General features: G+C 38.2%; 1 protein-coding gene across 1 annotated transcript in view; it reads left to right on the forward strand.

Moving 5' to 3' along the window:
- Positions 1-25,452, forward strand: part of UTP20 (UTP20 small subunit processome component) — a 108,872-nt gene that overhangs the window by 43,444 nt on the left and 39,976 nt on the right. Inside the window, exons 26-37 of the mRNA XM_050750205.1 lie at positions 3,797-3,963; positions 5,972-6,180; positions 12,037-12,180; positions 13,157-13,236; positions 16,796-17,022; positions 17,541-17,685; positions 19,249-19,336; positions 21,491-21,634; positions 21,818-21,868; positions 21,971-22,123; positions 24,009-24,164; positions 24,977-25,117. Coding sequence (XP_050606162.1) covers positions 3,797-3,963; positions 5,972-6,180; positions 12,037-12,180; positions 13,157-13,236; positions 16,796-17,022; positions 17,541-17,685; positions 19,249-19,336; positions 21,491-21,634; positions 21,818-21,868; positions 21,971-22,123; positions 24,009-24,164; positions 24,977-25,117 — 1,705 coding nt within the window. The remainder of the gene's footprint in view (positions 1-3,796; positions 3,964-5,971; positions 6,181-12,036; positions 12,181-13,156; positions 13,237-16,795; positions 17,023-17,540; positions 17,686-19,248; positions 19,337-21,490; positions 21,635-21,817; positions 21,869-21,970; positions 22,124-24,008; positions 24,165-24,976; positions 25,118-25,452) is intronic.

Consider the following 25,452-nt stretch of genomic DNA (forward strand, 5'->3'; position numbering starts at 1 on the left):
GATTTGAGAGCCATATGTATTTATTTCAGAGACAGGGTCTGTCTTTGTCACCCAGGCTGGAATGCAGTGGTGCAAACACAGCTCACTGCAGCCTGGATCTCCTGGGCTCCAGCGATCCTCCTGCCTCAGCTCCCCAAGTAGCTGGGACTACAGGCACATGCCACAATGCCCAGCTAATTTTGTTTCACTATGTTGCCCCGGCTGGTCTCAAACTTCTGAGCTCAGGCTGTCCACCTGCCTTGGCTTCCCAAAGTGCTGTGATTACACGCGTGAGCCATCATGTCCAGCCAGAGTGCCACTTTTTTTTTTTTTTTTTTTTTTTGAGACGGAGTCTCGCTCTGTCGCCCAGGCTGGAGTACAGTGGCGCAATCTCTGCTCACTGCAAACTCCGCCTCTGGGTTCACGCCATTCTCCTGCCTCAGCCTCTCGAGTAGCTGGGACTACAGGCGCCGGCCACCACGCCTGGCTAATTTTTTGTATTTTTAGTAGAGACAGCGTTTCACCGTGTTAGCCAGGATGGTCTTGATCTCCTGACCTCGTGATCCGCCCGCCTTGGCCTCCCAAAGTGCTGGGATTACAGGCGTGAGCCACCGCGCCCGGCCCAGAGTGCCACTTTTAATATGCACTAAATATCCATGTATAATTGACTCTTTCAATCGGCTTTTGATAGCTTTACATTGATCTGCCTTGTTCCAATTCTGCACTGGTTTGTTTATAATAATAATCATAAAGGACTTAAATGCATTCTTGTATATATCAGAGGAAGTCATCTCATTAGTCCTTTCTTTCCAAAATATTTTGTTTTTTTCTAGAATCTAGATGAGCATTTGCTTTGGTTTTCCTAATTTCCCCTTTTGATTTGAGGAGAAGTTGCATTAGTGTTTGTCTTCATTTATTCAAATCATTCCTTTTTTGTAGTCTTTCAATAAAGTCTTTTCATTTTATAACGATGTTTCGTTGCTGTAGAGGGAATTTTCCCTCTTACATTTTCTAGTTTATTTTTGCTACATAACTGATTATATATAAAAGCTATTGATTTTTGTGTTATTTAGCCATCCACATGACAAAACTTTCATTAGTTTTAGTAGCTTTCGTTGCGTTTTCTTGTATTCTCTCTAACCAAAAAATCACAAATGATAATAACAGTCACAGATTATGTTAGTCCCCTGTTTACAAACCTTTTGACATCTCATTTTACTCAGAATGTAATAGAAAGTCCTGACTACTCCCTACAGGGCTTGATATGGTAGCTTCAAATGATATCTATAACCATATTTCTTCCTGTTTGCCACCTCTCTCAGAACCCACTTTAAATTCTTAGCGCTTGCTCATCCGCCTGCATGGAAGACATGACAGCTGACACCTCTTACTCATTTGGTCTCATCTCAAATGTGTCATTATCAGTGATACCTTCTTCAAGTGCTTTGAGCCTCTGTGACTGGCCAAAGCTTTTTTATACTGCTACTACTAAGACCTTATCTTTTTTCACTGTGTTGACATATGTACTGACAAGGCAAAAACAATGGTGGGTAAGACTCCTAGTACCCTAGCACATAAATCAAGACAGTGGCACCAAATTCTACTAGTCATTCTTCATTGCCACATATTTGGAGTTATTTAATAAACAAACAAACAAACACAGTTGATGAATCTTGACCCTGAGTACATGTATTTGATAAAGTGGGAAGAATGCATAAAATACTTTTGCTGTGCATGGGCTGTCTCAGTGAATGGCACCTGTGTGAGTATTTGATGTACAAGCTGAACTAGCTCCTTTTCTTATTTGTAAGACGTATACACTAGGATTCTTTTCACAGGCATTTTCTTGAACATGAACGCAGTGAGCCTGCCACTTCAAGGAAAACAACTGACAGCGTTTATTTCCAATAACTGAATTCTAGCATTCAAGTGGAAATTAGGATTGGAGAAAACTTTTATTTGGTACTGTGAACCTGACATCTTCCCAATGCTTAAAGACTTTTCTGATGAGATGATTAGTAATATTAACAAATGTTAATAAACAAATTTCTTTTTTTGGTTTGCAATGAAATGTGTCAACATTTGACATTTCTGCATAACTTAGTAAACCAGTATTTTCCAAGTAACTGATGCATGTAATAGAATGGTGTATGGGTAAAAGATTCATTCAAAGTGCAAGATACATGGATTTTAGTGTAACAGAGTTCATCAAGTTTGTTGATGGGGTTTCAGATTCCACATGGCAGCTAATCTTTCAACTTGTTGAGCTTTGATGTAGTATCAAAATGGGATATCTACAATTATCTGAAAGTTTAAAAAATATTTCTCCCTGATTCAACTACCTATCTATGTATGAGGCTGAATTTTTTTCAACCCCAATGTATTATAATAGATTGAATGTAGAAGCACATATGAGAATCCAGTTATCTTCTGTTAAGTCAGACGAAAGAATAAATAAAACAATGCCACTAGTCTCACTAGTTTGCAGGAGTAGGGTGGACATTTGGAAAATATAATTATTTTTATTACAATGTTATTGATGTTAACATGTAATAAGTTTATTGTGAATATTTTAAAATGAATTAATAAACCAATGTACACTTTTAATTCCTCAGTTTTAAATTCTAATACAATAACTATCAAATAGGTAAAATTTACATACACAAAGTCTTTGGAGACCTCATTAATTTTTAATAGTGTAAAGAGATCCTAATATCAAAAAGTTTGAAAACTATTTTTGATTTTTGAGTATTAAGTCAGTAAGTTTTTTATCATGTTAAGAAAGTAGCTTTTATTGTTCTTTGGAATTTTATCAGTAGTGGATGTTAAATATTATTAGAGTGCCTATTGAACATGTATTAAAGTTATTATGTTAACTTTTTCCAGGAACCATTCATCTGTATTGATCTAGTAGATTTTACTAATGACTCTTCTGGGGCAATCCTTATTTGGTTTTAGTGCAGCACTGGATACTATAGTTACAAATGTTGTGTTTTATGTTTGTAAGCAAGATTGGCATGTAGTTTTATTTTTGTTCATTAACCCTTCTCAATATCACAATTATGCCACATTCATAAATGAGAAAAGACTGTTTCCCACTTTCTCTCTGCTATGAAACTTCATAGCATAGAAATTATTTTCTTCCTTGAAAGTTTAAAAAGCCCACCTGTAAACTGTATTAGCTTCAAGTTTTCCAATAAGTATTGGTCTCTGTGGGTTTTTTTTTCTTAAGTTCCTTTTGTTTATTTTTGTGGTTTTTTTCCTGAAAAGTAGCTTTTTCATCGAATTGTTTCCAGCTTCCTTAATAACTTACAATTGTCTTCTCTTATTTTATTCCCTTTTAATCTATATATTCTCATTTTCATTTTTTCATGATTAGACTTACCTTTGATTTGCCTATTTTTTCTCCCATAACAAACCACCTTCTGGCCTTTGTCCTTCCTGCTTCCCTTAGCCTTGTTTTTTCTTTCGTTTTGTTTCGTTTTGTTTTAATTTTTGAATTTTTTTATAGAGACATGGTCTTACTAAGTTGCCCAGGCTGGCTTTAAATTCCTGAGCTCAAGTGATACTCTGGCTCAACCCCTCAGGTAGCTGGGACTGCAGGCACCCATCACTGCATGTAGCTCTCTTAGCCTTATTCTGTTGTTGACTTTTTTCATTGTCTATGTTAAGTATCCGATTTCTGTTTTCATGTTTCTGTGTTTCATAGTATATCCATTTAAATCGATTGAGTTGCTCTTCTAGCCTTTTAGGCAAACAAAACAACTCATATTTTAGAATTAATGTGCAAATAAATAATGTGCTTTTGTCTTTTCAGAATTTTGTATGGGCGAATGAAAAATAAGACTGGGAGTAAAACTCAGGGGAAATCTGCTTCAGGCACCCGCATGGCCATTGTCCTGCGATTCCTGGCTGGGACCCAACCTGAGGAGATCCAGATATTCTTAGACCTGCTGTTTGAACCTGTGAGGCACTTCAAGAATGGTAACTATCAGCTACCTCTCACTCTAATACCTGTTGTCTGCGGTGGACTTCTCACATCTCAGGCTACATTCCCCACGCTCCTGGGCATCTTTCTAACAGGGTTGTTCCTCTCAACCTTGATGGCAATCTTTCTGCTGAAGTGCAGTTCATTTTAAACTTCGATTGAATTGCATGAAACTGACCATTGGCCCTGTGGATTATCGGCACTCTTGTGTTAGAGCCCCTGATGAGAAAATGTGTATTTTTATTGCATATTTAGGCTGTTTGAAAAATGGTTAATACTTACTCCTATAGTACAAAGAATAGGTTTCTTCTAAGAAATTCAAAGCATACTGCAAGTTGGTGTTAATTGTTTGGCATTTATTCATTCCCTGAGTCATTCATCTATTCAGTAATGATTTATTGAATACCTCCTGTGCCCTGGACACTCTGTTAAGTTAAAAATAGAAAAGTACAATCTCTGCCCTCAACCTCGTAGTTGAGATGAAATGGATGTAATCGTGTATACATTGAGCTAGAGTGCTCTGTGCTATGTTCTTTGGTATGGAATGTCAGTAATTATTAATAACAGTAATGACTAACATCATTTTGAGTACTTACTTTATGCCAGACATTATGACAGACTCATTTACTTATAACTCAGTTGATCCTTCAGACAACCAACCACATGAGCTGTCATTACTTGACTGTCCCCGTGTTACACATGAGGAAACTTAGGTTTAGAAAGGTATTTCACCCGTGGTAACTCAGATGAAAAGTGGTAGAGTTGGGATTCGAACTCAGACCTTTCTGGTTATGAAAGCTCTGTTCCAGTCCCCAAATTGCTTTGCTTGAGGCCAACATAGAAAATTATTTATAGGGTATTCTGTTGCATTTGTTTTTGTATTTTTTCTATGATAATAGTTCAGCTGTTAACAGGTTTTTCATTCAGTATAATATTGCCCTGTAAAGGAGGTTGGCTCTGATGAATGCCAAAAAAAAGTTTCCATTCAATGTATAACTCCCATTGTAGGAGGATAGGTATAGATGCTACTCTTATGGATGGCCCATTTGGGTGTATGAATCCATAAGCTCATGACCTCATATCAGATGGTTTGGAGTAAAGGTCAAGCAATAACAATTTGTATCTTTTTAGTAAGTTTTGAAATTAATATGGCAGCAGCTGTTTATAAGGGACTCTGATTTTATTTATTAACCAGGGGCTATAAGAGAAATAAAACTTGATTCTCAGCCTTCAAGGAACTTGTAATACAGAAAGGTACTTTTAGTGAAACTGCCAAACTCAGCAGAGCTGAGTGAAACGGAGAGTAAGAAAAGTGTATAGAAAGTTACCAGATGGAGGGCCGGGTGCGGTGACTCATGCCTATAATCCCAGCACTTTGGGAGGCTGGGAGGCTGAGGTGGGTGGATCACCTGAGGTCAGGAATTCGAGACCAGCCTGGCCAACATGGTGAAACTCCAACTCTACTAAAAATACAAAAACCAGCTGGGTGTGGTGGTGGGTGCCTGTAATCCCAGCTACTCGGGAGGCTGAGGCAGGAGAACTGGCTTGGACCTGGGAGGTGGAGGTTGCAGTGAGCCGAGATCGCGCCACTGCACTCCAGCCTGGATGGCAAACTGAGACTCTGTCTCAAGAAAAAAAAAAAAAAAAAAAAAAATTGCCAGATGGAATAAGAAACTTAATTCATAACTCAGGTTTTGAGGGATAGTGTAAATAAGTTGGATGAGAATTAGGCTTAGAGACTTAGTTCTGTTGCAGATTTGTTACCCTCTTATTCCTTAGTCTCTTCTTCTCTAAAATGGGGGTAGTTAAACCTGTCTTATGTGGCTCATTGAATATTTGGTAAGAACCAAAAGGAGATAATATAGAAGAAAAGTGCATTGTTATCTATAAATTATGACAGTAGAAAATACTGTATTATTAAGGGAAATGGAAATAAAACTACAATTATAAATAGTAACAAACTAATATGTTACCTTACATGACCTCTCCTCTTTGTTTCACTAGGTGAGTGCCATTCTGCAGTCATTCAAGCAGTAGAAGACTTGGATTTGTCTGAAGTTCTTCCTTTAGGTCGTCAGCATGGTATCTTAAACAGCCTTGAGATAGTATTGAAAAACATTAATCATCTGATCAGCGCATACCTGCCAAAGATTTTGCAGATACTGCTCTGTATGACGGCAACCATATCACACATCCTTGACCAACGAGAAAAGGTGAGAGATTCGCTATAGATGCTTTCTTCTTGGGCTCATGGGTGTCTATGTTGTCTTGGGCATTGAGTTGGGCCTGATTTACTAACACTCTCCCAAGTTCAATCCTTATACAACCCTTTGAAAGTATCTTCTTAAAACAGTCTTCCACGTAGTGGGACTCTTTGCTGTTATAAATATTTACTTATGACCAGAAAATGCAAATTATATCAAGTGTATATTTTAAAAAGAGATGGATTCGTAGTGAGTGGGTTAGTTCTCTGTTTCTTAGGAATCCAAGTCAAATGCTTGAGCTGATATTTCTTAGATTTTAATTCTAAGAGCCTAGAAGTATAAGGTATCTTCCAACTCTCATTTCTCCAGGATGGCTGGAAAATGAATAGACCACTGTTACCATCAGCACTGTTATTTTGAGAGTTGCGTGGAAGTCTTTAAAAAGTAGAGATGCTTACCTACAATAAGTGCAGTGTTTTGAGTAAATATAAATAGTAAGATGGGGCAAAACAAACCAGCTGGCCAACTGCCAAAAGGTGCTCAGGAAGTGTGTTCTAATTATATTCAAGACAATTTATGTTCTGTTGAAATAGATCCGTGGACATGAGTGAACTCTTTGGAGTTTAGGGAAATAGTCCATAATCTTTTTTTTTTTTTTGAGACAGAGTCTCACTCTGTTGCCCAGGCTGGAGTGCAGTGGCATGATCCCGGCTCACTGCAACTTCCGCCTCCCAGGTTCAAGTGATTCTCCTGCCTCAGCTTCCTGAGCAGTCCTTAGCTGGGAGTACAGGCGCCCGCCACCACGCCCGACTCATTTTTGTATTTTTAGTAGAGACAGGGTTTCACCATGTTGGCCAGGCTGGTCTCAAACTCCTGACCTCAGGTGATCCGCCCACCTCGGCCTCCAAAAGTGCTGGAATTACAGGCATGAGCCACCGTGCCCGGCCTCATAATATCTTATGGACTGAAGGCTTCTGGGAGAAAATGCAACTTGAAGTAGAGCTCCAGACTCAGATTTCTGCTGTTGACTCTCAGTTAATTCCAAATAGGCACAGTTTTAATTTGGCCAAAATTTATTTCATTTGATTTCTAGATATGCCCAGTGAACTGCCTGTCAAATATGATCATGATAAGTGAAAATTGACTGCCAAAATTTTAGGCTGCTGGTTTGGGCTATGCATGGATGTGAATCTGTTTTAGCAATGAAATTATATTCTCTGATAACCAAGATGCAGAGATTTAGAACACTTCTTCCATTTTGGTAGTCACATTTTGTTTTTCTCGTTCTTTCATTCATTTCTTCAGTAAATATTAATTGAGCCTCTACTATGTGTCAGGTACTGTACTAAGCACTGGGAATAGTCAGCAAAGCACACAGACATTTATGTTCTTTTATTTGTTCATTAAGTACTTATTGAGCACCTACTGTGTGCCAGACATTGTTCCAGGGAAGGAGTGAGACATGTGAGGACTCAGTATATGGGGAGAAAAAGAATGAATGAATAAATAAATAAATAAATATACACATAATTAAAATAATGTCAGAGGCAAGTACATTCTGGAAGGAAAATAAAATGAGGAGACCCTTCTGCAGGGTCCTGAGGCTCATTCTCGGTGTAACTCTCACCTGTCAGTACTCTGCCCTGTGAGTTCTAGCTGCCTTTGCCTCCCCAAGTTGCCCAGCTCTGTCTCTTTATCTTGGGGTCAGTGGACTCTGCCTGGGCTCTTGCTTCCTGCACTGAGGCCTGAAAACTCTCCAGGCAGTAAGCTAGGGAAATCACAAGGCTCATTTCCTTTGCTTTCCGCCTCTCAGGGATCACTGTTCTCTGCTGCCTGATGTCCAACGTCTGAAAATTATTGTTTATATATTTTGTTTACTTCCTTAGTTGCTTAAGAGAGGAGGGTAAATCCAGTCCCTTTTACTCCATCTTGGTTGGAAGTGCAAAACCACTATAAAGGAGCAGGCAAAACAGTCCTCAGACTAACACAGGACTGGAAATAGCCTACATCCCCAACAGCCACAGTAGAAATCCCGTAATACACAATACACCGGGGGAGAGTCTTTGGAAGATGTTGCCTCAGTCATGGATCCAAATTAGCACTAGAATAGAGGCTGCTGTGGGCTCACTTTAAAAGGTCAAACATTTTTCAAGTTTGATCCCAGAACAAAGCCCAAAATTTTAAATGATTAAGTGAAAATAAATTTCACAATGTCTGACATGCAGTCAGACATTACCAGGCATACAAAGTAGGAGGAAAATTTTACCCATAATGAAGATAAAGGGCAATCAATAGAAGCAGATCCAGAAATGACACAGATAATAGAATTAGACAAGGAGGTTGATGCCACCACTTTGGGAAGCCAGGGTGGGAGGATCACTGGAGGCCAGGAGTTTGAGACCAGCCTGGACAACATAGCAAGACCCTATTTTTGCAAAAAGTAAAAAATTAACCAGGCTCAGTAGCACACACCTGTACTCAGGAAGCTAAGGTGAGAGGATCACTTGATCCCAGGGAATTGAGGCTGTAGTAGGCCAAGATCAAACCACTGCATTCCATCATGGGCAACAGAGTGAGACTCTGCCTCTAAAAAAAAAAAAAAAAAAAATTAGACAAGGACATTAAAATAGCTATTATAAAAACACTCCATATATTAGAGAAAGTAGAAGAAATCATGAGCATGTTAAGGAGAGACATGGAAGATGTGCAAAATTTAATGTAAGATGAGGAAATATTATAGAAAGTGACTAGTGTGGGGGTGGATAGGTGCTTCATTTACTAGGATGGTGAGGGTCCTCTATAAAAAGGTGCTCTTTGAGCTTACACCTCACCATGAGAAAAACATTTCAGGCAAAGAAAATGACTAGTGCAAAATCCCTGGTTGGGAATGGTCTTGACATGTTGTAAGAATAGACAAGGCTGTGGTGGCTAGAGCACCAGGAGCAGGAAGAGTCATGTAAGGTGAGGATGAAGAGGTAGGTCGTATGGGCTCTGTAGGACCTTGTAGGCTATGACGAGGGGGTGAATTTACTTCTAAAGATAATGGAAACTGCTGAGAGGCTCGAAGCAGGTGAGTGATAAGGACTGTGTAGTGTTTTAAAAATACTGCTTTGGTGGCTTTGTGGAAAAGGGACTATGGGAGGCCAAGAATGGAAGCAGAAAAGAGGTCTTAGAAAGTTCTTTCTCTGTTAAATGAGAGCATAATAAGGGCCACGGGAAGAATTAAGTGAGAACCTGTTTATGCCTTGTAGCAAGTGATAGTGACTTTATCTGTATATGAATATATTAAATTTTGAAAGGTTTGCCTGTGTAGTGCCTTCACATTTTTGGTTAACTTAGAAGTTACTTAGTAATACAGCCTCCCTCCCAAGTCAATAATCAGTAACTCGAAGGATCATTTATGCAATATCACAGTTCATTAGTTAATGAGATTTTAAGCTTGTTGACAGATATGAGCTTTCTTATATTTTCCTTTGAAATTCTTGGACCCATCTGAGGAATTCCTTAGTGAGTTATTGCACAGTAGTTTTGCTTAAGTGAGTTAATGTTCTACATTTATGTGCTTCAGCTCAGTTATATATTTACTTTTTTGTGTCTTTCCTTCAGGGCATTGATCGGCATTGAAAGATACTTGAAAATTGTTGGTTTTGGGGTTTTTTTTTTTTACATTTAAGCAACAATGTAACTTGTAAACACACACAAACTCAATCATATTGACTGTTCCTCTAGGAATTAAAGTGTATGATTGCTCATTTTCAGGGTTTTTCTCTAGTTTATTCAACAATTATTGAGTAAATTGGGCAGCTGGCGCTTTAGTTACAGAAATGAATAGAACATGCAGATTGTACCCGATGGGAAGGGTGGTTGGTGGGAATGGGAGACGGGTGGGGAGTGTCTATTTGATACCATGTTTGCAGTTGTGAGCTTCATATTTCCTCCAGATACCATGTTTTTTTCAAATATCAGGGATGATTTTTATCTTTCACTAAACTTGATGCAGCTGATAAAAATATTGCTAGTTGAAGCAGAGCAGAATGACTTGTAACTACATCACCTGTGCTTGCTTACTGTCAATTCCTTTGTGACTTGTATAATAAGATAATGAGCTAAAAGTAGACCATATGTGAGATACCGTGATTCCTCAGGCTTGCTCAGCAAACTAATGACATCCTTGTTCATATTTACTTGAATTTAAAATGTGCTATATCAGATTCAAATACTTCTGTTGGTCAGATTATCAGATTTTCATGATACATAATTTTCCTATTAGTTTTCTTCATGTTATCTTGGCCGTAAGACTTGATATTCACTGTATGAGAGCATTTGTGTTGTCTTTATAAATTGCAAGGTGACTTTTAGGTTTTAACGTAGGTAATTAAGGTGATATATAAAAATAAATTATCACTTTTATGTCTAGAGCCCACAGTTTCCTAATCAAGTGGGAAAACGAGCAGGGGTTGAATCTTCTCCCTTTTTTTTTTTTTTAAACTTTCTGTGCTAGGGCAAAATCCCTCTGAGGCCCTTGTCTCTCCTCTGCTTGGCCTAAAGCTCTTCATTCTTTAGTACCCAGTAGAAATCTGCCTATTCCATGAAGCTCTGTCCTGAAATTTGTAGTAATTCCTCCTACTGAAATATCTTTGGGCCAGGTGCAGTGGCTCACGCCTGCAGTCCGAGCACTTTGGGAGGTCGAGACTGGTGGATCACCTGAGATGGGAAGTTCGAGACCAGCCTGACCAACATGGAGAAACCCTGTCTCTACCAGAAATACAAAATGAGCCGGGCATAGCGGCACATGCCTGTAATCCCTGCTACTCGGGAGGCTGAGGCAGGAGAATCACTTGAACCCAGGAGGCGTAGGTTGCAGTGATCCCAGATTGTGTCATTGCAGTTCATTCTGGGCAACAAGAGTGAAACTGCATCTCAAAAAAAAAAAAAAAGAAAGAAAGAAAAAAGAAATGTCTTTGGCATTTTCAGTCTCTTACATACATTCAATAAATTTGCCTTTAATAAGATTTTCAGTTGAATTGAGGTCACGACCGTGGCTGGCATGCCACTGGAGCCATTAGTAGGGACTCAATAAATTGTCCTATTCTGAGCCTGAACAAATTGGCTGTGAATTTGTGATTGTATAACTCACAGGGAAGGAGATGCCAGTGGAAGTAGCAATGTTCGTTATTTTAAAGGTTTGCTTTTACTTCACACTCATTCCAGCCTCTATGCCTCTAAACAGACAAATCATATTTCTTTCTAAATTGCATTTTTCTTTGAACTATGTATGCTGAAATCTTCCTATCCCTTGATTCAGTCACCTCATCCTCTTGCTGTACAAAGTATTTCACTGTATGGAAAAGTCACAAATTCCTCAACTAGTCCCCTAGGCTAATTTTAACAAGAATAATTTATAACTTCTAGTCTTATAAAAAGTAAAATAGTAAGTATGAAAATACATAGAAAAATGACTTTCATTTGAAATGAAGATTTAATTTTTCCCCAAGAAAAAAAAAATTTTTGCTTTGTTTAGAATTCTCTATTCGTGGGAAGAAATCAGGATTTTACTTGAATAAAACAGTAAAACAGTATAGACTACAAAACAACTATTCCAGTTGTAATAATGTTTTTTCTTAAGGATAACTAGTGTGACTACTAGGCAGTGATATTGTTTTAAGACTCTGCTTTCTTTTCTTGTTCAATGAGAAAAGTAAGACAATTTGCTTGGTTGGTGTTCCCATATAAATCAAGTCAACAGATTTAGTAATAGGATTTCCAGTTTAATTCTTAGCCACCTGAGTAAGAGTGCCTCTCTGAGGAATCAGGGATAAAAATGATATATATGTATTTTTTAAACAGAAGATCTTTGTTTTACAGATACAGCTGAGATTTATTAATCCATTGAAAAATTTAAGACGTCTTGGAATCAAAATGGTAACTGATATCTTTTTGGACTGGGAATCATACCAGTTTAGAACAGAAGAAATTGATGCTGTGTTTCATGGTGCAGTTTGGCCCCAGGTAAATCTCGATTTCTACATCTGCCTGTATGCCTTCTGCTTTTTCCTTTATTACTAACTCACCAACATAGCTACCACCCAGACATGAATGCTTACCTGGGTCTTTTCTTTTACATCGAGCCCTTCTTTCTGGAAGTTTTTAGAACACTTTTCTTTGCCTTCACTACCACCTAAAACTCAAGAGTTAGTTTCTGCTACACCATAGCATTTATACTTAAGGCTCAACTGAATATGAATGTGTCTCTTTAGCAACTGTAACATAACTTTTTTTTTGAGACAGAGTCTCGCTTACTGCAACCTCTGCCTCCTGAGTTCAAGAAAGAGATTCTCCTGCCTCAGCCTGCCAGGTAGCTGGAATTACAGGCATGCACCACGATGCCCAGCTAATTTTTGTATTTTTAGTAGAGATGGAGTTTCGCCTTGTTGGCCAGGCTGGTCTTGAACTCCTGACCTTAGGTGATCCACCTGCCTCGGCCTCCCAAAGTGCTGGGATTACAGGCGTGAGCCACTGCGCCCGGCCTGTAACATGATTTTTATAGCACCTCACATAGCATTGCCTCTGGCTTTTGACAAGCGTGAGGGAAAACACACAGGTGTTTCTATTACAGACTTCCTATTTTGATTTCTCTGGTTGTAATCCCTTGGTGATGATAACTGGTATAGGTGTAGACTGAAGGAGAGATTTGATTTTAGGAAATGTTTCTAAGTGTTGGAGGTCCCAGTCATTTTCAACACTCTGAAACTTAAAATACCATTTATTTTCTAGTGTCTAGTACTTCCATGCATCACCTTTGCCATTTTTCCTGTGTATATGTTCTTTTGGATCTCTTTATACTTTTTCTTATTCTGTCATTTGGATGTTAATCTCTGTCCCTTGTCTTTTTCATCCTCTGCTGTGATTTCTGTGCTTGTTATTTGTGGTTTTTCTATAATTTGGTATATGTATTTGGTATTCTGTTTTTTACTTTGTCTCCTAGATCAGCAGGCTTGGATCTGAGAGTCAATATTCTCCTACTCCTCTGCTGAAACTGATCAGTATCTGGAGCAGAAACGCAAGGTATAACCTTTCTTTTTTCCTTCTTTAAAAGGGGCAATGTTTTAGACAAATCTGGTTAAAGCAGTCCAGGGAACTAATAATGTAATTTATGGTCTTTCCATACAGTGAACTACTTTTGATACAGTTAAAGAGAATGAGGCAGCTGAGTAAAAGCAAGGAAAGATATGAAAATACATAGTTTAAAGAAAAATATAGCCATGCATGGTGGCTCACGCCTGTAATCCCAGCACTTTGGGAGGCAGAAGCAGGATTGCTTGACCTCAGGAGTTCGAGACCAGTATGGACAACGTAGTGAGGTCTTGTCTTTACTGAAAATCAAAAAATTGGCTGGGCATGTGGCACATTGCTGTAGTTCCAGCTACTTGGAGGCTGAGGTGGGAGCATCACTTGAGCCCACAAAGTCGAGGCTACAATGAGCCATGATCATGCCACTGCATTCCAGCCTGGGAGAAAGCGAGACCCTGTCTCAAAAAAAAAAAAGATAAAAAGATAAATTGCTAGACAATATATATAGTGTGATGCAGGAAGGTATGTGTCTGTGTATATAAATATGAAATGAAATAGAAACTGTCCAGAAGGACATATGAGAACTATTAACAATGTGGCCATAGCACATGGAGGTTTGGGTGGAACAAAGCAGGGAGAGGAGAGTTTTCATAATACATCTTTTGGACTGTTTGAATTTTTTATAATAATTAAAAAGTAAAAATAGGTAAAATAACATCTTACAAAGTAAAGAAAATTTTAGAGTATGTATTACAGCTAAAACTAATACTTTTTTGGTAATTTTTACAGTTTGATTAAAACTTGAAAATTTTAAGTATTAGAGTTGATAGAGATGTTCTTCTAATATATGTAATAATTATGTCAGCAGTTTGATTTGGCCTGGCATAGGGAGAAACAATGTGAAACACACCAGATAGTTATATCATCACATAAATATTATCATTTTCTGCATGCTTGCTTAAAAATAAATGCTGACTTGTAATTGGCATTCTATGTGTTTTTCCCAGTTCCCACTGAAAATCAGGAAAACCTCACAAGCTTTCTAGATTTTCTAGACGATTGCCTTCTTTGTGAAACTCCATCTAAATGTACATTCAGCTCTCATGGTCAGAAAAGGTTTTATTATTGATTCAGTGATGTTAAAATCATAGTCTTGGTTTTTACAAGATTGGAATCATACTGTATAACTGGCTTTTGATTTTGTTTTTTTCGTGTATCTTTATGTCATGAACATTTCTTCATGTTATTAGTCTTCAAAAACAAACCAAAAACCTTGACATTGTCTTCCTCAGGAAAACTTGTCTATTTTACTAATAGTACGTTGTCTACATTTATTCCCCAATTTGACACAGCAATTTTATATCTTTATCATTGGACATTTGTAAGGGACACTTCATAGGCATACTTGAGAAATGTTGTATGTAGTTTTGTCATTTCCATGCAAATAAGGCATGAAGGACTTTCATCCAGGAAGACTTTACAATAGAGATTCATTTTCATATTCATTGGGGCCTTATTCAAGGTATTGAGCCACATTGTTGGATCCACTTCATTCTTTTCTGCAATTTCTCATGTTTTGGTTGGGTAAATAGAAGCCACATAGCAATGGAAGAGAACCTCTTTTTCCTTTTATACTTAAAACTTACCTGAAAGAAATCTCTAAAATTGTTGACTTCCCTTGGAATCCACATAGCAATAGATATGCATATGACGTTGTGTGTGGAAGAATTAACGAATGAATATTTCAGAACCCCTTCAATGGGAATGTTACCTTTTAATAAAAAAAAAAAGATTTTGAAGTGTAGTTCCTGTTTACATAGTGTCAATGAGAAATTAAAACAGATTTTTCATCTATAGAGAAGTCTAGCATTTTACTAGCTTATAAGTAAGTTTAAATTTTCTCAGAAATTAGGTGAACTCAGGGCAGCAAAAACTTACTAACTAGGGTGAGCATATACTTTTTTGTCCACATTGAAAAACTCCTGAGGATGAAAAGAGATGTAATAAATAAGTCAAAACAGCCAGTGTAAACCGGGACTGTCCCAGACCCCTTTCTTAGCTGCTCTGGTTCTAGTCACTGCAGCCCCAGCATAGCACACAGTCTCTTCTTCTGCATGCTCCTTCCAGCTCTGTAAGGCCCTGTCATCACATACTGCCTTTGTTGTATTCATCTGTCTTCATAACTTATTATCCACAGCTCCTTCAGGGCAAAGAGGGTTACACATCTTCATCCATGTGTAGTTGATGATCATTGCATGTTGTTTGAGTGATTGGAATTGCTGATTGAGCCATGCACGTTAGCATGTAGCATGCTCATTGTACTGTGGCAGCAAGTTACGTTGGTCAAGGGAAAACAGTTTGGTCGCTGGGAAGTTGCATTGTATCCGAATGGGCTCTTGCTAGGACTTTACCTGCAGTTGAAAGCAGTTCTCTTCCCTTTTCTGCTGGAAAAAGTTTAAGACAACAAAACAACATAGTGATTAAGAGCACAGTCTCTGAAGTCACACTAACCTAGCTTCAAATCCTAGCACCACTGTGCGTTCTTTTGGTCAAGTTGGCCTCTGAGCCTCAGTTTCATCACCTGTAAAATGGGTATAATACCCATTTATTGGTGAAGACCCACTTCATTGATAATAGAGGTGATAATATATAATATAAAGTGCCTTGTGTAGAGCCTGCCCTTACTATGCACAATATTTGTTGGACAGAAAGATGTATGAATATAACCTCTTAGAACTTTTCTGTCAGTTTGTCAATGCTAAGTATGTTAAAGAGCTCAAGCTCTTCCCGCCCCCTGACCCCAGTGATGATGAATTGAAAAAGGCAAACTATCTGAACTGTTTCTGTTTGACCTTCCTAGTAATTGTTAGGATTGCATTTCTGACTGAATCAGCTGCTGGTTTACGCTTGGCTGGAAAGCCTTTGTCCCTCTGCCCTTGTTGGTGCATTTGCATTAGGAAGGACATTTATAACTTTCATGTGAGTCTTTCATTATTGGGGATGGATTCATCCCTGTCTCCCAACATTTTGAGTGTTCCATATCCTGATCAATAAACGTTTGTTTGGTCTGTACTCCTAACTCCTGTGTTCTAGTACATAGGGTTTTATGTGAGTGTTTAAACATTCACGTTCTAGAAAGCTTATAATTGAAAAGTAGTCTGTTTTCAGTAAGTCTCTTTTAGAAAGAGCTTAGACATTGGAGTTTGATTGTGATTCAAATTTCAGCTCTACTATTAGCTTAGTGGCTTCGGACAAATCTGTTTTCTCATCCATAATGTGGGAATAATGATACTACCACATAGAAAGGTTATGAGAAATGAGAAATATATGTAAAGTGCCTAAGTAATATGTTTGTAATGTAATACTTAGAATTTCTATTATCCATCGAATTTTAGATTTAATGTAATTCCCCTTTGAATAATCTTATTAATGTGGAAACACACACACATGCACATATATATTTGTTAAACTCATGGTGAAAATTCATATGGACATGTTTTTAGAAGTGAACACATTGAGAATAAGATGATTACTACAATGTTTTATCTTCCAGGTATTTCCCTTTGCTGGCTAAACAGAAGCCTGGGCACCCAGAATGTGATATCCTGACCAATGTTTTTGCAATTCTCTCAGCAAAGAATCTTTCTGATGCCACAGCTACTATTGTAATGGACATAGTTGATGACCTTCTTAACCTTCCAGATTTCGAGCCCACAGAAACAGTTTTGAACTTGCTGGTAACTGGATGTGTATACCCTGACATAGCAGAAAACATAGATGGTATGTATGATGACAAAGCAGATAATTCTTAGACTTCTGATGTAGCCATTGTTTCCTCAGAAGAGAAAAAAGATCAGTATAATCTGACTCACTTGAGAGCATGTGCTCATAAGTTTCTTTTCTCTGGGAACTAATACTAATTTATATAAACTGAATTTTCTTTGCAGTTATAAGAATAGATTATTTACTCTTCAAGAAGTCTCAACTCTCCTCCAGGAAATTATGAAAATGATTTCTACTGTCATGTCTCTACATTCTTCTTACCATATTATCCCAAATAATTCCCTTACTATTACCAAAAAATGGTTTAAATAAAGCCTCAAAGGTCTCTTAAATAAGTTCTTGATTTAACTAGTAATATAGCTATTTTGAGTAAGAAGAAAGTTGTTTATTTAGAATCAAAATTTAACTAAATGTTCATAGTGGTTGAGTGCTTTTCTTATCATCGTGAAGATTTTGTACAGTTATGCCTTAAGAGAGTTTATTAAAATCAAAACATTAATCATTATCTATTTCAGAGTCTATCACAATAGGAGGAAGATTAATTCTACCTCATGTGCCTGCAATTCTTCAGTATCTCAGCAAAACCACAATAAGTGCAGAAAAGGTGAAAAAGAAAAAGAATAGAGCACAAGTCAGTAAAGAGCTTGGCATTCTTTCAAAGTAAGTGATATGTTGATACTTAAAAGATAACATTACCATCCTTGGTTTTAACTTTTTAAAAAATTATTATCTTGGCCAGGCGTGGTGGCTCATGCCTGTAATCCCAGCACTTTGGGAGGCTGAGGTGGGTGGATCACCTGAGGTCAGGAGTTCAAGACCAGCCTGACCAACATGGCAAAACCCTGTCTCTGCTGAAAATACAAAAGTTAGCTGGGCCTGGTGGTGGACACCTGTAATCCCAGCTACTCGGGAGGCTGAGGCAGGAGAGTCACCTGAACCCAGGAGGCGGAGGTTGCAGTGAGCCGAGATCGTGCCACTGCACCCCAGCCTGGGTGACAGAGTAAGACTTTGTCAGAAAATGAAATAAAATAAAATTTTTAAAAATTACCTTGTTTTTCAGGTGTTTGAACCTGGCAATACAGAGCTAAAAAGTTTTTTAGTATTTTTGAATCCCCTTTACTTTTAAGTTAATGCAGAATTCCCTTTCTCTGCTGGAATACTTACTAGAAACCGTTCATAGCATCTTTGTTTAATAAAATTAAAGGGAACAGATTTTTCAAAATCCTAAAGTAGACTAATAGATTTGTTTGTTTAGCCTTTGTGTATTTTGAGTTTTGTGGAATTACGGTTTTTTACTCTTTAGTGTAATAATAAAAATAATTAACTTGAAAGAGCAGATTGTTCTGTTTTTTGTCAGGAAAATCTCACAAGGGTTTTTAAAGAATCTGTTTGGCAATAGACCTAGGAGTCTGTTGTGATTTTGGTAAAGGGAAAGGTTGATAAACCTGAATGCAAGAAACAATTCTATCTTAATTTTAAGTTGACCATTACAAGGCTTAGTTGTTGAAAATGTATTTTTTCTGTTATTTAAAACAGTATCAACCAAAAGTGATCTGTTCGAATCTTCTAGAAACTTCTTTGCAATGCTTTTTAAAATACTGTTGTATTTCTAAGTTATGCAGAATGGGAAATCATACTAAATACACTCATTAAATTTCATCCTAGGCTATGTGGTAGTAGAAAGATAATGAAAGGAGATTAGGTACCAGAAAGACCAGAGTTTGAAAGACCTGCTGTACTTCTTTCTAGCTGTGAGACGTCAGTTTCTCTGAGTTTCAGTTTTTCTCTGGGCATAATGAGGCTGACGATTCCTATATTGCAGGGCTATCGTGGGTGTTAAATTGAAATACTGTACATAAACCCTTAAGTCTTGGCACTTAAAAATGTTGTTTCTTTGCAAAATAAAGCAATTACTAATTGCCAGATTACAGGACTGGAGTTCACTCTAACCCACCTATTCACCTGTTCACTGTAACCCACACAATCAGATATTGCAAAATAAATAGAATAGTAGCCATGAGCTTGATGTTGGAGAGGAGTAAGAGTAGCACAGCTAAGTAACTGAGGTAAACTTTTTATACATGCACACATCCTTAAAAGCTAGCTGTGTATTGGAATGCTAAAACTGTGTTTTAGTCACTGATGTTTTTCTACAAAAAGTTTAACTTCTTAGAGAAATATTCCTGTATATGGTCCTTACATACTTGTTTTTTCCTTCTTTAGGATCAGCAAGTTTATGAAAGACAAAGAACAAAGTTCTCTACTCATTACGCTTCTCCTTCCATTCCTCCACCGTGGCAATATTGCTGAGGTACAAACTCGTAGGACACTTACTCTGTCTTTAGAGTAGCGCTTTATCTCTAGGTTTACTTGCGAGCAGCACTTTTACTGGCTAGATTTTGTGATGCATTTGTTCCAAGGAACTTAAAAGACTTTATAGAAATATAAAAATTAGGCCAGGCAGAGTGGCTCACGCCTGTAATCCCAGCACTTTGGGAGGCTCAGGTGGGTGGATCACCTGAGGTCGGGAGTTCGAGACCAGCCTGACCAACATGGAGAAACCCCATCTCTACTAAAAATTCAAAATTAGCCAGTGGCACATGTGGTGGCACATGCCCGTAATCCCAGCTACTCGGGAGGCTGAGGCAGGAGAATTGCTTGAACCCGGGAGGCGGAGGTTGCTGTGAGCCCAGACTGCGCCATTGCACTCCAGCCTGGGCAACAAGAGTGAAAATCCATCTCAAAAAAAAAAAATTAATTAATTAAATAAATAAAATTTTAAAATGAGAGGGAAAAGATTAGGACAGACGCTAGGAATGGGGGCAGGCAGGCAAGAAAGTGGAGACGTCATCATCTACAACAATAACAAAGTACTAGCCCCTTTGTTTCCCTTGTTTAGCTTCTGATTCATTTCAGGCGTTTTTCTTTCTCTAACAAGCCTGGAACCCAAGAAGTGCATTGTGTAAATTTTTTTTTTTTGAGATGGAGTTTCACTCTTGTTGTCCCAGGCTGGAGTGCCATGGCACAATCTTAGCTCACTGCAACCTCCGCCTCCTGGATTTAAGCAATTCTTCTGCCTCAGCCTCGAGTAGCTGGGACTACAGGCGCCCACCACCACCCCCAGCTAATTTTTTTGTATGTTTTGTAGAGACGGGGTTTCACTATGTTGGCCAGGCTGGCCTCGAACTCCTGACCTCAGGTGATCCGCCTGCCTCAGCCTCCCAAAGTGCTGGGATTACAGGCATGAGCCACCGTGCCCGGCCGCATTGTATAATCTTAATTGTAGATCACAGTGGCAAAACGGAATAAAAATCAGACTTTTAATATTCAGACACAGCTAAGTGTTTCTGGTATGATTTGCAAACCACAGTTCAGTCTTAGTTAAGAGTCCTCCAGTGGCTCATGCTCATTTGTCAGACTCAGTAGTGATACTAAACATTTCTCACCACACAGTTGTTCAATTTAGAAGACCACAGATCTGTGGACAACCAGAAGTGTATACAATTGGCCCTCTGTATTCACATTTCCACATCTGTGGATTCATCCAACCTTGCATGAAAATATTTGGAGAAATAACAATGTAATTATAAAAATGATGCAAATTTTAACCAGCTGGGCGTGGTGGCTCACGGCTGTAATCCCCGCACTTTGGGAGGCTAAGGCAGGCAGATCACGAGGTCAGGAGTTCATGACCAGCCTGGCCCATATAGTGAAACCCCGTTTCTACTAAAAATACAAAAATTAGCCAGGCATGGTGGCATGTGCCTGTACTCCCAGCTACTCAGGAAGCTTAAGCAGGAGAATCACCTGAACCCAGGAGGTGGAGGTTGTGGTGAGCCGAGATCATGTCACTGCACTCCAGAATGGACAAAAGAGACTCCACCTCAAAATGAATAAATAAATAAAATAAAAATAAAAATGATGCAAAGTTTAAAAATGGAGTATACAATGGAGTATACATATAAAAATGCTATGTAAACAACCATTTACATAGCATTTACATTGTATTGGGTATTATAAGTAATCTAGAGGTGACTTAAAACATACAGAATGGTGTGTGGGTGATATGCAAATACCATGCCACTTTATATAAGGGACTTAAACATCCTTGGAGTTTGGTATTTTTTGGGGTTCTGGAACCAGTCCCCCTTGGATACTGAGGGACTACTGTACTTCAGCAAGCTCATTTTCTTGTATCTTTTTTGATTAGACAATAGAAGAAATTATGTTTCAAAACTACATATATTGCTTATTAGAATTAAAGGAAGAAACTGGTTCACACATTCTTAAGGGTTTTACATTAAATTAAAATGCTAAAATCTTTTAAAAGATGATAAAATAATTTTTCCAATTACTACTTTCATACCTTATTTGTAATTGTTTTCTATGTTGTGATATATTAAAGTATAATTTGACCAGTTTATAACTTACTGAAATATGACTTCTCTTAACATTTCTTCTCAAGGATACAGAGGTCGATATTCTGGTGACAATACAAAACTTGTTAAAGCATTGTGTGGACCCTACAAGCTTCCTCAAGCCTATAGCAAAACTTTTCTCAGTTATTAAGAACAAACTGTCAAGAAAATTGCTTTGTACAGTTTTCGAGGTCTGTACTATTCATTTTTACTCCAAATCACCCTTTTAAAAAAATGTAATTATGACTTATAAACCATATTAGGGGCTTTCTTCATGCCAGGGTGATGTTTTTATGCGAATTTGAGTGGGGACAGGGAACTGAGGGGAGGAGGGCAGAAAAGTTAAGGTAATACACTGTTTTCTTTCCTTTCAGACTCTTTCTGATTTTGAGAGTGGGTTAAAATATATTACTGATGTTGTCAAGGTAAGAAAGAAGGGTTCTCTTTGGCTTCAAAAGTATTATCATTTTTGTTTACTTAAGATTTACATACCTTCATTTATATAATTTCAATGACATTTCTTATAGCTTAACGCCTTCGATCAAAGACATCTTGATGATATCAACTTTGACCTTCGCTTTGAGACTTTCCAGACGATCACCTCTTATATTAAAGAAATGCAAATTGTGGATGTTAACTACCTAATTCCAGTTATGCATAATTGTTTCTATAATCTAGAGGTAGGTTATTATAGCAAAATTCATAAATTATTTTTTATTGTTCTGGTAATACAGCTGCCTAATACAGTGACCTAATCTTTAAATTTGTTTTTTGAGGGGGGACAAAGGTTTTTAGGATTAAATTTCGTCATGTGAAGAATCTTTTGTCTGGCAAAACACTTATTCTTACGATTGGAAAGGCAAATATTGTGAATAAAATAACACATATGAAAGCATCTTGAAAAAAATCAAGAAGTTACGTATTAGAATAGGGAAATCCATAGAGATGAAGTACATTAGGTCACTAAAGGCTGCAGAAAGGGAGGAATGGGGCGTGATTTCTAATGGGTATAGGGTTTCTTTTGGGAGTGATGAAAATGTTCTGGAATTAGTGGTGATGATCACACAACCTCCTGAATATACTAAAACCCATTGAATTGTACATTTTTTTTTTTTTTTTTGAGACAGGATCTTGTTCTCAGCCAGGCTGGAGTACAGTGATGTGATCTTGGTTCACTGCAGCCTCCGCCTCCGGGTTCAACCAATTCTCCCACCTCAGCCTCCTGAGTAGTAGCTGGGATTACATGGGCGTGCCACCACACCCACCTAATTTTTGCATTTTAGTAGAGACAAAGTTTCATCATGTTGGCCAGGCTGGTCTCGAACTTCTGACCTCAGGTGATCTGCCCATCTTGGCCTTCCAAAGTACTGGGATTATAGGTGTGCGCCACAACAACCAGCCAAATTGTAAATTTTTTAAAAGGGTGAATTTTATGGTGTATCAGTTACATCAATTTATAAACACGTAACTATACTAATTGAAAATTATCCCTTTTTTATTGAAGTTATAAGAGAAATAAAAAGTGTTTGGATTATATTAAGTGCTATGTTGCTGAACTGAATTAAAATCCAAAAATGCAGAAAATGAAACCTTTGATTATTGTTAACTGTGTAGTGGCATCAGTGATCTCTTTGTGGCATTTATAGTTATTCATCTAATATTAAGGATTATGTAATATATGAAAAAATAATCTCCCCATTTTATGCTCATTCTTCATAATCATGTCAAAACTCAGCACAAAAAATTCTAAGTCACTGCCTGGCTGGCTGAGTCAAGGAGACCTTCCCTACACTCACTTTGACATTCTTCAAACCACAAACTCTAGAGCAGCCAATTCTGTCATTTTCAGTAATGACCTGATACTGAATATTGAAAACTGGCGGCCGGGCGCGGTGGCTCAAGCCTGTAATCCCAGCACTTTGGGAGGCCGAGGCGGGTGGATCACGAGGTCAGGAGATCGAGACTATCCTGGCTAACATGGTGAAACCCCGTCTCTACTAAAAATACAAAAAACTAGCCGGGCGTGGTGGCGGGCGCCTGTAGTCTCAGCTACTTGGGAGGCTGAGGCGGGAGAATGGCGTGAACCCGGGAGGCGGAGCTTGCAGTGAGCCGAGATCACGCCACTGCACTCCAGCCTGGGAGACACAGCGAGACTCCGTCTCAAAAAAAAAAAAAAAAAAAAGAAAGAAAACTGGCTTCTGGAGCAGCCAATTCTGTCATTTTCAGTAATGACCTGATACTGAATATTGAAAACTGGCTTTAGTGAACCTTTTAGACTGCCTGCTTTGGGAGGTAAAACTAATTAACAAGGACATTTCATAGTGCTCCCTGAAATTAAATGACACTTCTTGGGAAGCATGGTTTTTCAGCCATTTACAGTATTATATTCCTCATAGCCCCACATTTGGTTCTCCCTTAGGTATGAAGTATTTGTGGGAACTTGCTTAGTAGGCATTTTTACAAGCACGGTGACAGAATTTTGTAGATGCTTGTACTGGGAAGTAATATTCCATATTGTAGTTATTATAGAATAATTTGGGTTTTTTTTTCTCTTTTTTTTTGCAGTTAGGAGATATGAGTTTAAGTGATAATGCCAGCATGTGCCTGATGAGTATCATCAAAAAGCTAGCTGCCTTGAATGTCACAGAGAAAGACTATAGAGAAATTATCCACCGTTCACTCCTGGAGAAATTGAGGAAAGGTCTGAAGAGCCAGACAGAGGTATGTAACTTTGTCTTTTAGGCACTACTGTCTGAGGCTGTGTTTTGTTTTGTTTTCCCACATTTGCTACTGTTGTATAGAAAAGTAGTAAGGCATAGTGCATTTAATGAGAATACTTGATTGAGTAAATAGTCACTAGACTTTTAATGGGAGTGGCACTAGAAAGGAGAGCAGTCACGTTTTTCTGTTTTTGTTTTTTTTTTTTTTGAGATGGAGTCTTGCTCTGTTGCCCAGGCTGGACTGCAGTGGCGTGATCTTGGCTCACTGCAAGCTCTGCCTCCCGGATTCAAGTGATTCTCCTGCCTCAGCCTCCAGAGTAGCTGGGATTAGAGGCACGCGCCACCACACCCAGCTAATTTTTGTATTTTTAGTAGACATGGGGTTTCACCATGCTGGCCAGGCTGGTCTCGAGCTCCTGACCTCAAGTGATCCACTCGACTCGGCCTCCCAAAGTGCTGGGATTACAGGCGTGAGCCACCATGCCTGGCCACCAGTCACTTTTGATCTAATACAGCTGTCAGGTTTTTTGTTTGTTTGTTTGTCTTTTGAGACAGGGGCTCACTTTGTTGCCCAGGCTGGAATGCACCACCGCACCTGCCTGATTTTTGTATTTTTTGTAGAGATAGGATTTCACCATGTTGTCCAGGCTGTTCTCAAACTCCTGGGCTCGAGCAATCCTGATTTTTTTTTTTTTTTAACAGTGGAAATATTTTACTTTTTAAAATTTTATGTCTTTTTCTGTTTCCTCATATTCTCTCAGAAGCAAATTCTTTTTAAAATAAAATATTTTTTTCTTCACTTCATATTTACAGAGTATTCAACAGGATTATACCACGATACTTTCCTGTTTAATTCAAACCTTTCCAAACCAACTGGAATTCAAAGACTTGGTACAGCTTACTCATTACCATGATCCAGAAATGGACTTCTTTGAGAACATGAAGCACATTCAGGTAGAAGACAATTCTGCTTTTCCTACCTATGAAATACTTCAAACAGTTCTGCCTCATTTGGCAAGACGTGTTTTAACTTTCCGAAAAGGTTTAAGCTTCTCTTTCCTTAGCCTTTATGATCATCATTGAAATTTGTATTAAGATGATCATTTCCTGGATTCTGATTTCTTTGGTGGTATCACAAACCACAGTTAATAATAGTGTCGCTTTTCTCTGCCTTTTCCTAAGAAGTGTAAATACTTTGGGTTCACTGTTAAACAAATGCTATGGATTCTATCTCTGAAAGCAAATCAAGGCACAGGTGTTTGCTCATGTAACACATAGACTGTGCTTTT

Source organism: Macaca thibetana, chromosome 11 (genome assembly GCF_024542745.1).
Source record: "Macaca thibetana thibetana isolate TM-01 chromosome 11, ASM2454274v1, whole genome shotgun sequence".
Taxonomy (NCBI): Eukaryota; Metazoa; Chordata; class Mammalia; order Primates; family Cercopithecidae; genus Macaca; species Macaca thibetana.